General features: G+C 38.6%; 2 protein-coding genes across 20 annotated transcripts in view; one reads left to right on the top strand and one right to left on the bottom strand.

Annotated features, from left to right (window-relative positions):
• The window catches only part of dock7 (dedicator of cytokinesis 7), a 51,778-nt gene that overhangs the window by 12,760 nt on the left and 24,380 nt on the right, over positions 1 to 14,638 (top strand). For all 19 annotated transcript variants that reach the window (XM_040128476.1, XM_040128475.1, XM_040128486.1 and 16 more), the window contains 6 exons: positions 9,873 to 9,990; positions 10,203 to 10,273; positions 11,652 to 11,790; positions 12,115 to 12,216; positions 12,711 to 12,797; positions 13,628 to 13,859. In XM_040128476.1, the coding sequence (XP_039984410.1) occupies positions 9,873 to 9,990; positions 10,203 to 10,273; positions 11,652 to 11,790; positions 12,115 to 12,216; positions 12,711 to 12,797; positions 13,628 to 13,859 (749 nt within the window). The remainder of the gene's footprint in view (positions 1 to 9,872; positions 9,991 to 10,202; positions 10,274 to 11,651; positions 11,791 to 12,114; positions 12,217 to 12,710; positions 12,798 to 13,627; positions 13,860 to 14,638) is intronic.
• On the bottom strand, positions 205 to 5,150 carry angptl3 (angiopoietin-like 3). Its single transcript, XM_040128497.1, has 7 exons — positions 4,510 to 5,150; positions 3,730 to 3,840; positions 3,463 to 3,574; positions 3,240 to 3,353; positions 2,829 to 2,924; positions 1,685 to 1,957; positions 205 to 1,470 (listed from the first exon to the last, which is right to left on the bottom strand). The coding sequence occupies exons 1-7, from the start codon at positions 5,038 to 5,040 to the stop codon at positions 1,286 to 1,288; spliced, it is 1,422 nt and encodes a 473-aa protein (XP_039984431.1). The 5' UTR covers positions 5,041 to 5,150; the 3' UTR covers positions 205 to 1,285.

Here is a 14,638-nt window from a genome sequence, read left to right as displayed (position 1 = left end):
AATATAATGATATATATGCATATTGTAACATTATGGACATGCTTGGCACATATGAAGGGGATCTACTTTTAAATTGAAAAAATAATATACTGACAATAAAATTTTAATTCCTTCAGTTCGAAGTTATAGATATAACTTCAGGTCACATCAACACTGTAAAAAATATAGTCATGTTAGATTGTCATTTGGTCATGTTGATTTTTATTGTGTCTGTAAATAGGATTTGAGTACATAGCTACTTGTCAGAGTGATGTGTTAGTATCAGGCATACTTTATTTACTGTACACTTAGTTATGTTGAAAAAATGGAGAGTCAATATGACTCAATAACATAGGAAATCATTGAAATTATGTTGTTTAAAAGTACCAGCATAAATCATATAATAGCATGAACATGGTTTAAATACTTTACAGAGTAAAAAAAAAACATAGAACAAACAAAGGGAAAAGCTTATCAGTGTGCTGCCACAGCTTTGTATCTCAATTTTTTTGCACTGTATTTGACTGCTGACATTGCCCCCACCTTTTAAATATATTTCCATGACACTTGGGGTGAAGCAGTGTAAAATACCAAGAATACCAAGTCCCTCATCGGAAAAAATTCACCAGTATGGACATTTTTTGAAATGTAGGAGATGCAGTGTTTTTCCTGAACCCGTACCTACAGTTTATCATTTGCAATCTTTATGTAATAACCCGTTTGCATTTGTGCCTGTAGCTCCTGGGAACATGCAAGACATTTTCACAGAGATAAAATGCATTTTTAAATAGCTTAGAAGCTGTCAAATGTGTATAGGTTCACCAAGCCAAGCACTCTCAGTTTTAGAATTGAATCATAATGTCTCCTCATAGGGTTCTCTCATGATGCACTACTATGACATTTTGCAACGAGCACTGAATCAGGCTGCTGATTATGGATCGGTATGTCCATTTTGCAAGTGAGGGCAGATGTTGCATAATGACAGTTCTACTGTCCTTGCTGGATCAGACTCAATAGGTTAACGACCTGTCTGCTATTTGTTGCATCATTGTGACAGTTAAGCATTTTCTGGCGTCTGATATTTTTGGCCCGTTATCTGTTGGTCAGCAACAGTCTGTGACAAAACGGTGATAGGAAGATCAAACTTAATGTAGCAGATAAACTAAGAATTTTGAATACTAGACTTATACAATGCCTGTGTTACTTCACTTTCCCCTTCTATGAAACATTTTGGTTGAGTATTAGATATTATCAATGTTTCTGAAAGATGCCAGTAGTGTTGTATGAGAAGTTATGAGGTGGGGGTTCAGTTGAAGCTTTCAGCAGTTTGGGCCGGTCGCATGGTGATCTTGGTCATCTTGAGGGAATATGAGGGCCCTGTGCCAGGCCTCCAGTGAATGCCCTTCCTCCTGACAGAGTGTCCCTTTGCCCTCAGCCACAAGTACCATCCATTAAGGTTTGTCTCTCCGCAGCCATTGAACCACCAACCACCTGCCAGAGGGTTAGGACAAGAGACTTAAGTTAAATATAACTTAATCTTAACAAAATGATCTTGTCAGAATGTTTTTTATATCACCATCAATTTTTTTTTGTGGGAACAAATGGCATAAATATCTGCAGTGCAGACTCATTATTTGGATTATTGCTGTGGTGGGCATACAGGTCAGTAGGAGGCCCTGCAGAATCCCCGTGTAAAACTCTTTACCTGTGTAATTGCGAGCACAGTTGGATTTTTGGTGGTTATCATTGTTTCTGTCTTTTGTGGAAAACCTCATGCCTGTGCTGTTGGCCATGGCATCAGGCAGATCACCAGAGAAATGGCTGACATGAAGGGTGTAATCCTTGGAGGGACCCTCCAGTGAGAAACGGTACTCAGCCCAGTGCTTCTCCTCCTTCCAGTCCTCCAAATCAATGCGCAGGATGTAAGCTCCCTGCTGTGCAAGACTGTGGATCTTCTTTAAGCCCAGCCAGAAGTCCTCTGCATTACACACATATCAGTTTTTATCTTGTCTGAACACTTCATATGTAAAAAAAAAAAAAAAAAAAAAACTCCCCCGAGGGTTATATGTATGTTAATGTGTCTGTCTGTTAGCAGAGAATCTCAAAAAGTGTCTAGTCTCACACAACTTCTACTAATACATTTATTAATTTCTAATTAATCTCCAATAGGTTTTGAGTCACCCATGTTTAACTGGAGAAGGCATGCATGTCGATACACTTGTTTCCCATGGCCTGCGGTAGCACACTGCAGTCAGTTGTAAGGTATAATTATTGGGAAGGTAGTTGTGAAAGAGCGGTGAAACTAAAATTCATGGCTGCAGGAGCCGTTCCTTTGGAATGCAGCACGACTGCACCTATGAGCAGCTATCCAAGTCACTGAGAAGTGCAGGGAAAGTTGCCAAAACTTACTGTGCAATCAGACAATACAGGAAGTAATTTTGTCAGTTCAGAGCTGATACATAACAATGACTATATCCTATGACCATGCGTATGGGAAGTACTTGCAAATGTCCCCCCTCACCAAAAAAAGCCTGCGGGTTAAGGTAGCATTCAGTGTAAATGGTCCGTACTCTAGCGCTATCTTCAGATGCTTTTATTTTGTAATAAAAATTTTAATATTTTTAATTGCTTTGGTTCTGCAGCAAAGTAGACTCAGATTCTTGTTAGGTACTTTGTGAAGTACGTATGAGATAACCATGTATATTTTTTTGATACACCTTTTAAGGTCTATGATCGAATGTTTACTAATTACAAGAAAGGAAAAGGTATAAATCAAGTTGTATATGGTTTTGCCAAATGGTAAAAGTGGCGTATTTCGAATATAATGGAATATAAAAAAAAGTACTCACTTTCCAGATCTCCAAAGCCTTTCTCATAGTTCTCCCATGTCTGGTCAAAATCCACTGAACCATCAACCCTGCTTTGGACGACAGTTGAACCCCCATCTAAGGAGTACATGAGAAATATATTTCAAGTTGAGTTACTGTTGTACAAATCACACACAAGTTTACACGAGGATCAGGGAGCTCCCTTATCATACACAATTTAAACAGGATATACACCCTATTGTCTGCCCTCTCTGAAAACCTGTCCCTGTGGCCATCTAGCTTGAAAACCTTTTGTTTTTTGCTCCTTGCCCATTGATTGGAGACGAGTGTAAATGCCATTGCCTCATCTTATAAATGTCAATGCCTTTTGAACACAAAAAACAGTATTTTGATGATCTCACTGAGAACTTAGATTGCTTAGGTCTGACCCACCTGAACCCATTTCACAGTAAACGTTGAATGGCTCTGATTGGTTTGGCTTGATAACATAGACTCCACTGTTTGCCTCTCCCTTGTCAAACAACTCACTACAGTCCATGGGGAGGTCTGCAACAAAAAAAAAAAAATTAATGCATTACATTTTTTTATTTTAAGACATTTCATATTTACTCCATTTTGAACAACTGATAATACATAAATAATAACAAAATTTTACCATTTGTGTCCAGGCCAGTTGAGTTTCCTGTCAGATACTCAAACAGATTTGGAGCTGCTGGGTCTGAATCCATAGGCTTATTGACTGTATCTTGAAAACTGTCATAGCTTAGCTGCAAGGGAATGCAAATGAATCTGCAGTGTTAAATTATGTTGTCAGCCCTATAGAAAGCAAAGAATCCCTCCCCATATTTGTAAGCAGAATTTATTCTAACAGATAGCTGATGTTTGGCTTTTAAAGGCAAAAAAATCTTTCTGAACAGACTACCTTTTCCTCCAGGTTTTTAATCTTGAATTTCTGGTGGTCAAGTTGATCATGTTGCTCTTTCACAGCGCTCAGCAGACTGGTGATTGTTTTCTCTTGAGCTTCAATCACTTCCTGAAAATGCCATAATAAAAACATTGGTTATCCATTCTACCTATACATATGTTGTGTTTTAAAATTTTTAAACAGCAGCTGCTGTGAACAAATTGATAAGTACCAGTTGAATATCAGTTTACTCAGAATTTTTTTTGTTGATCAGTAGAATCGTTAATTTTATCAATAAAAAGATGGAAAAAGAGAGCCTGTCATGCTGAACAACAGAACACAAAACATTTAATGAGTTATGTTACTTTCCTTCTGCCTGTATACATTTGCACAATTTTAAAGCCCATACCGACACACTGTATTCAGGCAACATCTAAGTGGAGTTGGAAACGATAATGCAACAGATAGTTAAGGATACATTGTTTATCTATAATCATTACTGTAATACAGCGATAGATCAAGGTCATATGAAGATAGATGTTACCACATAGGCTTATCTTTGGCCCAGTGCTCTTTCTTAGTAATGTGCAGTGATAATTTAAATGGCATATTGGTTGATGTTATCCATGTTAGAAGAATTCATTAAATGTATTTCAATGGTTAATTTGATTTGAGGGGAACTTTTGATGCAGTTTTTGTTTGCTCACTTTTCACTTTTTTTTGATGTGCACATATCCACTAACTGATGCAAACTTAAATAAGGAACTCAGAGGAATTGTTTCAGCACTAGCTGCTTACCTTGAGTGTTACGATTTCACTAAGCTGGTCAGCAGGGACCATGCTCTGTGATAGTCCCTTCAGCCTCTCCTCGAGGCTCCCCACCTTGCTCTGAAGCTGTGTACGCTCCTCCAGGATGCTGTTGATCTTAGAGTTGATTGCCAGCGACAAGTTCCTGATCTCCTCATTGTTGGCCTTCAAGAAATTGGTGGTCTTCTTCAGCTCCTCCTCTTCCTCCTTGATCTCTGACGTGACCACTGAGAGCTGGTAAAAAGAGTGGTCAAAAATGTTCAGCTTTTGAAAGATGTCGTTGATTTGGGCCTTTGTCTTGTGGACAAACTCCCGTAAACTCTGACCTAGCTGAAGGAGGCCGTTTGCAAGTAGGCGAACATCGTCCAGCATGGCAAAACGAGACTTAACCTCAGTAGGGCTCGGTTCTGTGTAAAAGGCCTGGGAAGGCAGGGTTGGTTGGTCTTCTCTACCTGAGGTTTCCAAAGGGGCAGCAGCAGTGGAATAAGCAAGCAGCAGCAACAGACAAAACAGCTTCATCATGATTTCCTTGTTCTTTCCTGGATTATGGAATAGCAGTAATCTTTCAACACACTGTTTCACACTACTCTTGCGTTCCTCTACTATATGCAGTCTTTTCTCTCCCTCCGCCTATAACCTAGATTTCCTTGCTGTTAAAATGATGCGAGAGCAGCAGGCTGCTCTGTTTTATATACTGCCCTCTCAGTAAAGGAGGGGGGATTAGCTGATCATTAAACCCTACTATGTTTTAGCTCTTTACCCCACCTCCTGCCAAATCCCCCTTGAGCCCTCCCTCTCCTGAACAAACAAATCACACTAGTGAACAAATGACATATACATTCCCCCCTTCTCTACTACCCATTTAAGCCCAATCCCCTCTCCATACCACACCCTACCCTATGCTGTTCTCCATCTGTGGTACAGAGCTTTAGCTGATCAGCAGAAAGCCAACAATAGCCATCGCAGGTTTTTGATGGATCATCAGCCTGATCAATCTCAAACCTTATAACCCTGCACGCACTTTACTCTGATTGATAATGCTGCGTGTAATTAATGCTCTTGGGTTTGATTTAGCATCCTGATGAATCAGCCTAGCAGCAAGCTCTCTTTCTCTCACTCCTTCTTTTCTCTCTTTGTGTGGGGAGGGGAGTGGGCCTATCATCTGTGCCAGAGTTGAGCTTCTGGGAATGAATGATGTTAGAGAGTTTGGATAGTGTGTACTCATCATCTTGGTTTTTATTGCTCAGCCTTATAATTTTTTTTGTCAGGTTTGTCATGCCTTGTGTGATTATTTTTTTATGCCACCAGACATGAAATTGGTACTATACATTCACCAAGCACTTTATTAGGAACACCATACTAATACTGGGTAGGGCCTACCTTTGCTCTCAAAACAGCCTCAATTCTTTGTGGCATGTATTCCACAAGATGTTGGAAACTTTCCTTTGAGATTCAGGTCCATGTTGACATGATTGCATCACATAATTTCTGCAGATTTGTCAACTGCACAGTCATGTGTCAAATCTTCTATTCTATGACATCCCAAAGGTGTTCTACTGGATTCTTTTGCAGAACCCTTGCTCACTGGATGTGTTTTGTTTTTTGCACCATTCTGAGTAAGGTTCAGAGGCAGTTGCATGTGAGAATCCCGGGAGATCAGCAGTTTCAGAAATATTTAAACCAGCCGGTCTGGCACCAACAGTCATGCCATGGTCAGAGTCACTGAGATAACATTTTTTTCTCCATTGTTATGTTTGATGTGAAAATTAACTGAAGCTCCTGACCTGTATCTGCATGCTTTTATGCATTTCACTGCTGCCACATGTTTGGCTGATTGGATAATTGCATGAATAAGTAGGTGTACAGATGTTCATAATGAAGTGCTCAGTGATTAGCTTGCAGCTTTTAAAGGATCATTACTGTGCACTGAGACCTGTCGTAAAAACAATCTTTATGGGAAATTCTCAGTCAGTTGTTTCAAGCAGACTTGCAGTGTTAGTGAAATATGCCTACCTTCAACCAGAGGGGGGAGGAACTAATCAGTGAAATGACTTGGTGTAGTATTTAATTGAAATGTAAATACATATTCTTTTGGAACTCCTTGTTGCATGGTTCCCAACCCCTTAAATAAGACATACATCTTAAACGTGTCCTGTTTTGTGATATGAAAAAGGTCTTCCAGACTGAATAATTGCTGTGAAATGCAATGCATTTTTTGAAAAATTGGTTTTTGTTCATACAGATATGTATACATTGAAAATGTCCTCCTTGTAACTTTTGTGGAGTTTTACTATTTATTATTGTTGGTAAAGTATGCTTTTATTGGTAGCTGATCAGTGACTTTGGATAGCAAAGGAAAAGATTATTACATTATAACATTTTCCTTGTCACTAATAACAGAAAATACTAGGATATTTGCCCCGTTGCCTCTAGCTAGCTTTGGTTTAAAATGGAAACATTTTTGTGCTCTGGCTGTTACAGTGCACCTTAAAATACCACACAGTAATTTTAATGAGTCATTTGCAGTTATAAGGATAGATTACCTCAGTTCTCAGTAATGAAGGACTGCTGTGTTTTTTTCATATGAACAGAGCAGAAAGAAAAGGTCCCTATGGAAAAGAAAGAAATGTTCATGGAGTGAGTGAATGTGCCAGGAATGCTTGATCAGCATAAACTGGTAATGATATACAGTATCCTTCATTTCAGCACAGTGGTTTTCGCTATGGCTTAACTGCAAGAAGGTTTGAACCTAACCGGACCTGCTGAGACCTTTCTCTGTGGAGCTGGCATGTTCTGCCAATGTTTCTTTCCATTTTCAAATTCGTAATTTTTAACAAATTACAAACATTGCAATGAATTACCTCAGAGGTCAGTAATTAATGGGTTATCCACTGTCCACTGCTATATTTGTTTTTTGAAGGTGTTAATTTCAGAGTGGTACATTGTAATTTGATTCTAATTTTTAACTTACCACTACCACTGTTGCTGTAATTGTAGCTACACTGATTCTTATCATGCATACTATCTTTAATTCTAGACATACGTTTGTGGTACCTTTTCTAGCCATTGTAACTCTATGAATTGTTCACCTTCTATGTAGACCTCCAGCTTTGATAATCTGTGTCAGTCCTTTGTTTAACAGTTGGATAGAGTGGATAGCCTCCCACGCCTGCACCATCCTTTGTTAATCAGACGTTGAAAAAGTAACGTAGTACATATGTTTGTGAACTGGAGTCAGGGTTACCTATAGAAATAACAATGTCTGATGCTGGTGGGATGTAATCCAGTGCTGCGAGGACACTGTCAAGTGGCGCTTTGAACTGAACAACTAAAAGCGTAGCCTGTACAATTATGGATCTGATATGCCTATTCATTTCATTTGTTCCGGATGAAAATGTAAAATTAATTGTCTGTAAAATCTGGGCTGATGTTGACAATATTGAACAATAATGAAGAATTCATAGCAAGTTGGACCATGAGTAATGTTTTTTGGAAATCTTAAGAGCAAATGTGAGTAAAGTTCAAATATTTGGTATATTGTACAATGTATTTTAGTACATTTTTAAGTCGATATACCCAATTTTGAATAGAATTGACACAGTCTTCTTAGCACCTTCCAGCCTTTCAAATTCTCCCACATCATGTTGGCCTGTTAACATGGCAGACTTGCTTTTTATTAATCAATTCTTCTTTGAATTACTAGAAAATAACTTCTAGTCATCAGGCTTTTGGTGAGAAACTTTTGGCTTTTGGTGATCTACACTGAGAGTCAGTAAACAGTGACTTTGTTCCGTCACGTAGCCTCTAGGTCAAAAATGGGAAAGGTGGGTAGATGTTGTCTGACAGTTGGCAGTGCATTTGGAGAGCTGGAGAGTTTGTAATGCAATGTTTGCATTCAGAGTGTTAATGTGTACTGATTTACCTAAGTCGAGTCTGATGAGAAGAACTGTTCAGTGAGTCCATTTGTGCTTATATGGGTATTTCAGCTTTTCACAGTAAAGTCAAACTCTTGAACTAAATTCAGTCCAAGTTCAACATCCCACTTTGACGCAGCCATTAAACTTGTTAGGACAAGCTAGATGGAGGGTAACAGAGCAAGAACTTCTTGTCATTAGATGAGATATTCCCACGCTTCCTTGTCTGTTGTGGTTCCAGCTGTGGTCTCTGTGGGGCCATCCCCCACAGACTCGACTACGTCACTGTGGTTTGTCAGCTGATCCCGGGTTAATTTGCACTTCCTATTCTGGGGCTGCTTCATCCTTCCCAACAGCGTAGTATTCAGTGTTTTTGAGAGTAGAGTACCATTAAATCTGTTGGCAATGACAACAATGACCAGGACTGTGAAATACAACAACCTAATATTTTTTAACTCTCAAGTTGGGCAGCAGAATAAGCCCCGGCCACCATACAATTTATGTGAGGAGAGAGTTTGCTGATATGCAGTGTAATTTGAATTATTTACATGATGTTGATCCCCATCGCTCAACCTCAACCTGTCATGTTTGTGCTACGGTTTGTAGAGAGATTTATCCTCTAGTTTTCCTGTACAAAAATAAAAAAATAAAAAAAATTGGTTTCATCATGACAAAATTGATTTCTTTTACGTTACCGGCTTTGCACTGTATAATTGAGGGGGTAACATTTCATAGCACTTCCAAACTGTCAGGTATCTTTTTAGGCAAATAGTATCCATCCCTCCCCCTATCCTCCCACCTGTTCTGAAAAATGCAGTGTATGATTTTTAGGTTGCACCCTCCCTGGTTATTGACAGACCAAGCCTCCTGTATTTACCATTCAGAGTATGGTTTACCTACCATGGTGGCCTTGCCCCTTAAATTTATCAGTTCGTGCATCTGATGTAACTATACAAGGTAACTAGGTCAAGCACTTTCAAAGATGTTTGGTTTAGTTGTCAGAGTAAGAATTCTTGGTTTAAGTTACAAACAGTTGAAGGAAAAGACCATTGTTATTACGCGTATCTGGTGCTTTTTTATATATCTGATGAGTTATTATGTACAATATAATCAAAGCTACTATAGAGGTTAAACTCAACTGTTTACCTATTTATTTTAAAAATGGTTGTTACCCTTTTACCATGACATAGTGTAATAATAAAACATGAATGAATGTGTTTTAAGTTGGGTTTTTGCATTGGTTACCCAGAAATCAATGTGTTTAATGCCTTCTTTCTGACAATGTTATCAGTTACTTTTTCAAGAAATGAGAACTTAGCCATTAACTTAAGAATTTTATAAATGTTCATGTGTCTTTTGCGCTGTTACTGAACTGACATCATTTATAATGTGCCTCGTTTTCTCTGTATTTGTGACTGTGCACATATGTATGTTTTACAGGAATTTGCTGTATGTGAACCCTCAGAGTCTTAACTTTGCCAACCGCCAAGGCTCTGCCCGCAACATCACAGTGAAAGTGCAATTTATGAATGGAGAGGATCCAAACAATGCAATGCCAGTAAGCCATGATGAGACTTTTATTAATAAAACCATTCCCACTTATGAATTAATCTTAGTGTTGTCAACCATACCATAAGCGCTCTGGCTTAATGAATCAGCACTGCATTATTGTACAGCTGAGTGCATGCTAACAAATATGCATGCTGAGAGATGTTCATAATTCATTCTAACGTGGCTTTAATGTCACTGAATTGTTTTTTCATCCCCCAGGTGATATTTGGGAAGTCCAGTTGTGCAGATTTCTCTAAAGAGGCCTACACTGCTGTGGTGTACCATAACAGGTAAGTGATTTGTCTTTTGGCATCTTTTGGTTTTAATAGTCTCTACAGTGTGCCGTAGGGAACTCATAATCAAAAATCAACTGGGGCATTTACAAAATTACTCAGTTTAAAATTTGATTAATTGGTCTAAAAAAGTAGGTGAAATTACATTTACCCAAAGCCCCAGAGAGCTTCATATCAAAAACATATGTTCATCAGCTTCTTTAACTCATATTAATATCTATCGTTATGTAGTTATCACAATATTTTTTATTTAATGATCTGTCTTGACAGTGCTAAGTTAACTGAGAGTTCTGCAAATCTGAAATGCTTAGCCTTGGTAATTAAACTCACAGATGTTCCCTTTAATTTATCATTATCATGACAACTACTCTTACACCTCTACTACCCTACCTTAGATGGCATTCATTAAAGAAAGAGTTGATTCAACCTTCTGGATATTGCCATTTGTGTCCTTGGCACAAGTTTTGTCCATCTGTACATAAGAGTTGAGGGGTCTGTAATATTCTATCACAACTAGTCGGTGTTTTTACGACACCTAGTGGTTTATCATTTGTCACCCAGGGGTCAAACATTCAAGGCCAAAATTAATCAACCTTTGAATAATGTACCACTGTGACTAGGACAATCCTGCGCCAGGAACTTATACCCAGCCTGCATAAGTGCTGATAGTTTATGGTCAATTACAATCTTAATTTCACTCAAAAATAGCAAAGTATTTCTCTTGTCAGGCCAAGATATGTTTTGTAAATCTGGAAAGCTTCCACCTTTTTTCTTGTATCTGCTTTTGGCTTAGATGTAATGTGACCTACCAATAACCCATCTTTTCTGCTGGAATAAAGTTGTTCTTAGTGCTGTTACGTCTTGAGGATTTTTCCTCAAGAAGGATGTTTGTTCCCATGAGAAATGAGGGCCTTTCTCTGGCCCTTTTAAGTGGTTTTGGTCATTTCCACTCTTTAGGCAAAACTGGTGGGCTTGTTTATTGGCCTGTTGTAGTTGTGGGTTGTTTGTATCTGGGCATTGACTTGCAGACAAAGTTTCCTCCTGTGGGAATATTAGATAAACAATTCAACTGAAGTAAATTATGAAGTGTTAGACAGTTTATTTCTTTTTAGATTACTTTTTGCTTATGTAGTTTTTTCCGACGGTGGTAGATCCATAGGTAACATGGATATAATTAGAACTATCAGGTTTAAGTGGAATGCCAATGAGATGGCAGCCTGATCCATATGACTTAATCTGTCTTTGTAGTTTGTTATTTAATCTGTTTTGGGTGTTTTGTTTTTTTTCCCCAATTTAACAATTGGTTGAATATAAAGCAGCTTGTAACACTGTTTTTGTGTGGTCCTGCATTATTGTTACTGCTTAATGTCATCAGATCACCTGACTTTCATGATGAGATCAAGATCAAGTTGCCTGCGTCCCTGTCAGACCACCACCACATCCTCTTCACCTTTTACCACGTCAGCTGCCAGCAGAAACAGAACACACCTCTGGAGACCCCTGTTGGATACACGGTAGGTAACAGTCACTGCTGCAGCTACAGTAACCATGTAGGATGTTTCCATGGTTGTAGGTAACAGCTATTGTACTCTCACTATTGCAGTGCTTGTGCAGGCTTAAGTATAAGGTTGCACATGCTCATTCACAAGTGCATTATACACAGTTAGCGTCATTCTTTCTTTCAAACAGGCACATACTGTCCTCTAGTTTAAACAACACAGACATGTACATTGAAAGGCTTGACAACACCATGGTGAATTTAAATTATGTATTAAATAAAAAATAATGTCTTTTTCGATCTCTGTATTATCTTTCAATCTGTTTTCCTGTCTCTATAGTGGATCCCCATGTTGCAGAATGGGCGTCTACGGACAGGACACTTCTGTCTTCCCGTGTCTCTGGAAAAACCACCACAATCCTACTCTGTTCTCTCCCCAGATGTAAGACACAGTTTTTTAAGAATGCAAGTGTTTTTAATGCATTAATGAATTAATCAAAGCACAATTTAAGAATAAATAAAATCTCAAGGGATGGTTATGATATTTTTGTCTTACGTTTTCTTGCTTTTAGTTCTTCATTCATGTTCATTGCAGAGAACAGGTGTGCGACAGACGACCCAAGTTAGTTGTTTAAGTAGAGTCCTGTGAGTGTGTAAGGATAGAGCATCAGGAATATATTATGCTGAAGCATGATATCAGGTATTCCTGGCGTGCTTTCTGTAATGTTTCAGGGCAAAAACCAACATTATCAATGCTCATTAACTTCTTTGTTTAATGTTTGGGTGAGATGGAAAGGCTTTGGAGGAGTATTTAAACCTTATTGTTATAACCTGAATCAATGTCTAACAATGCTCAGTGACAAATGTTCTCACTACTTGCACAATGTTAATTTTGCCAGTGCAGCACAGATTTAACCAAGTATTATTGTTCTGCAGGTTCCCCTCCCAGGGATGAAGTGGGTGGATAATCATCGAGGAGTATTCAATGTGGAAGTGGTGGCTGTTTCAACCATTCACACACAGGTAACAGTATTGTATTCAGTGGCTTTAGTAACAGTGTTTTGGGGGATTTCGGGGAATATCTCTCATCCTCCTATTTATGTCCTATCTTTCCTGATGAGATAGCATGTGTATATATTTGAGCTGAGGGGAAATGCTGCTGGAAAATTAAAACCTTAGATTACCAAAATAAACTGCTTTTCAGGAATAAAGAAGAACAGCTTCATTGTAATATTAGTTGCCAAATAATCAAATTCACAAGCATCTCACACACACACACACATACACGTAATTATTCTAAATCCAATTAAAGTTAAGAGAAACAACAACATTCAACCAAATTTATTAGTAGGTGAGGCTCACCTCGCCAGTTATTTACTGAGGTCTACTCCATCTCTTTGTCGGCTGTGGTGTGGAGGGCTTGACTTTGGTCCCTAGAAGCCTAACTTGGACAAATGTGCTCATAAATCACTGCTCCTGGCACAGATTAGATTTGATGGATTCTACTGTGTTCCTGTAGTAATGTTCGTTTTGCGGTTTCCACTTGGTGAGCCAACTTGCCGGCTCAAAGTTACGGATAAGTAGATCCAAGCTTACTTTTGTTTGTTGACTCCCTTCCCCCCTTTTTCCTTCCCCTTTCTCTAACTTGAACATTGTTGTGTTTTTTTTCCTCTAAGCATGGTCACTTCTTTTTGTGTTCTCTTTTCTCTCCATCTATCTTTGTCATCTCTACCTCCCTTCTTCTTTTCTGTTTTTACCCTCCCATCCCCTCTCCTGCATCGCATTTGCTTTGCCAACAAAATTTCCACTCTCTTCTCCTTTGTGCTCCCATCCCTCGCTCTCTCCCTCTCTAGGACCAGTACCTGGATAAGTTCTTTGCCTTGGTACATGCCCTGGATGAGCACATGTTCCCAGTGAGGATAGGAGACATGCGCATCATGGAGAACAACCTGGAGGCCGAGCTCAAGTCCAGCATTGCAGCTCTAAACTCTTCCCAGCTGGAGCCAGTGGTTCGATTCCTTCACCTCCTACTAGACAAGTTGGTGTTGCTTGTAGTGCGGCCCCCGGTCATTGCGGGACAGATAGGTACGTTACTGTATTACATTTAAGTATAAGTTTGGAGGTGATGTTAAACGTGTCAAGTACAGTGAGGTATCAAATGTGACACTTAAATCTTTAAATTTTAATTTTTTGTTATTTACAGAGAAGTTAAATATAAATTAACATTTAAAGTTTCTTTAGAGTAGGCCAGGGCAATAGGGCTGCCAACTGCAAAATGCAGCACCTGCGCTGGCTCAGGTTTGTCACCACTGCATCCTGTCACCACTGTTTGTCACCATTGGAAACATATCTCAATATGTACAAAAATTTAATTTGTCTCAGGAGTCTCTATGTACATTTTGTGGAATTTGTGATTCATGAAGATTCTTTTGTATGATGTGTGTTGCATATGACGTGTATGCGTTGTTATATGCAGTATACAAAGGAAGTCTGATTTTGATTTCAGTGGTATCTTTTTAATTACTATGAACAAGCGGTCTGAAAATAATAAGGAAAAGGAAAAATACGAAGAAAAAATAAAGATTTAATAACCACGACTAAGATTCAGCCGGGCAAATACAGGCATAAGACAAGTGACCCATGCATTGCAAAGACCATAGTTCAATGCATGTATTCATTTTTACAGTACCCACTCTATGTTGCACATTAACACTAGCACAGAATTCTTATAATAAACTTAGAGTTGTTGTTTAAAACAATATTAAGTTGCATACAGAAAAGGAATACACGCAAAAAGTTATGCTCATGCTATAAAAAACCTTTTGGGATGAAAACTTTACATTTAAAGGACTAAGAAATAACCA

The sequence above is a fragment of the Xiphias gladius genome, chromosome 6 (genome assembly GCF_016859285.1).
Source record: "Xiphias gladius isolate SHS-SW01 ecotype Sanya breed wild chromosome 6, ASM1685928v1, whole genome shotgun sequence".
Classification (NCBI taxonomy): Eukaryota; Metazoa; Chordata; class Actinopteri; order Istiophoriformes; family Xiphiidae; genus Xiphias; species Xiphias gladius.
This window is presented reverse-complemented; position numbering and strand designations above follow the sequence as displayed.

Excerpts from the sequence above, each read along its gene's own strand:
- angptl3 (XM_040128497.1), bottom strand. The coding sequence starts at position 5,040 with ATGATGAAGCTGTTTTGTCTGTTGCTGCTGCTTGCTTATTCCACTGCT. Across the intron at positions 3,575-3,729 it reads TTAAAAACCTGGAGGAAAAG|CTAAGCTATGACAGTTTTCA; the intron begins GTAGTCTGTTCA and ends ATTCCCTTGCAG. Across the intron at positions 1,471-1,684 it reads CTGTGCTCGCAATTACACAG|GTGGTTGGTGGTTCAATGGC; the intron begins GTAAAGAGTTTT and ends ACCCTCTGGCAG.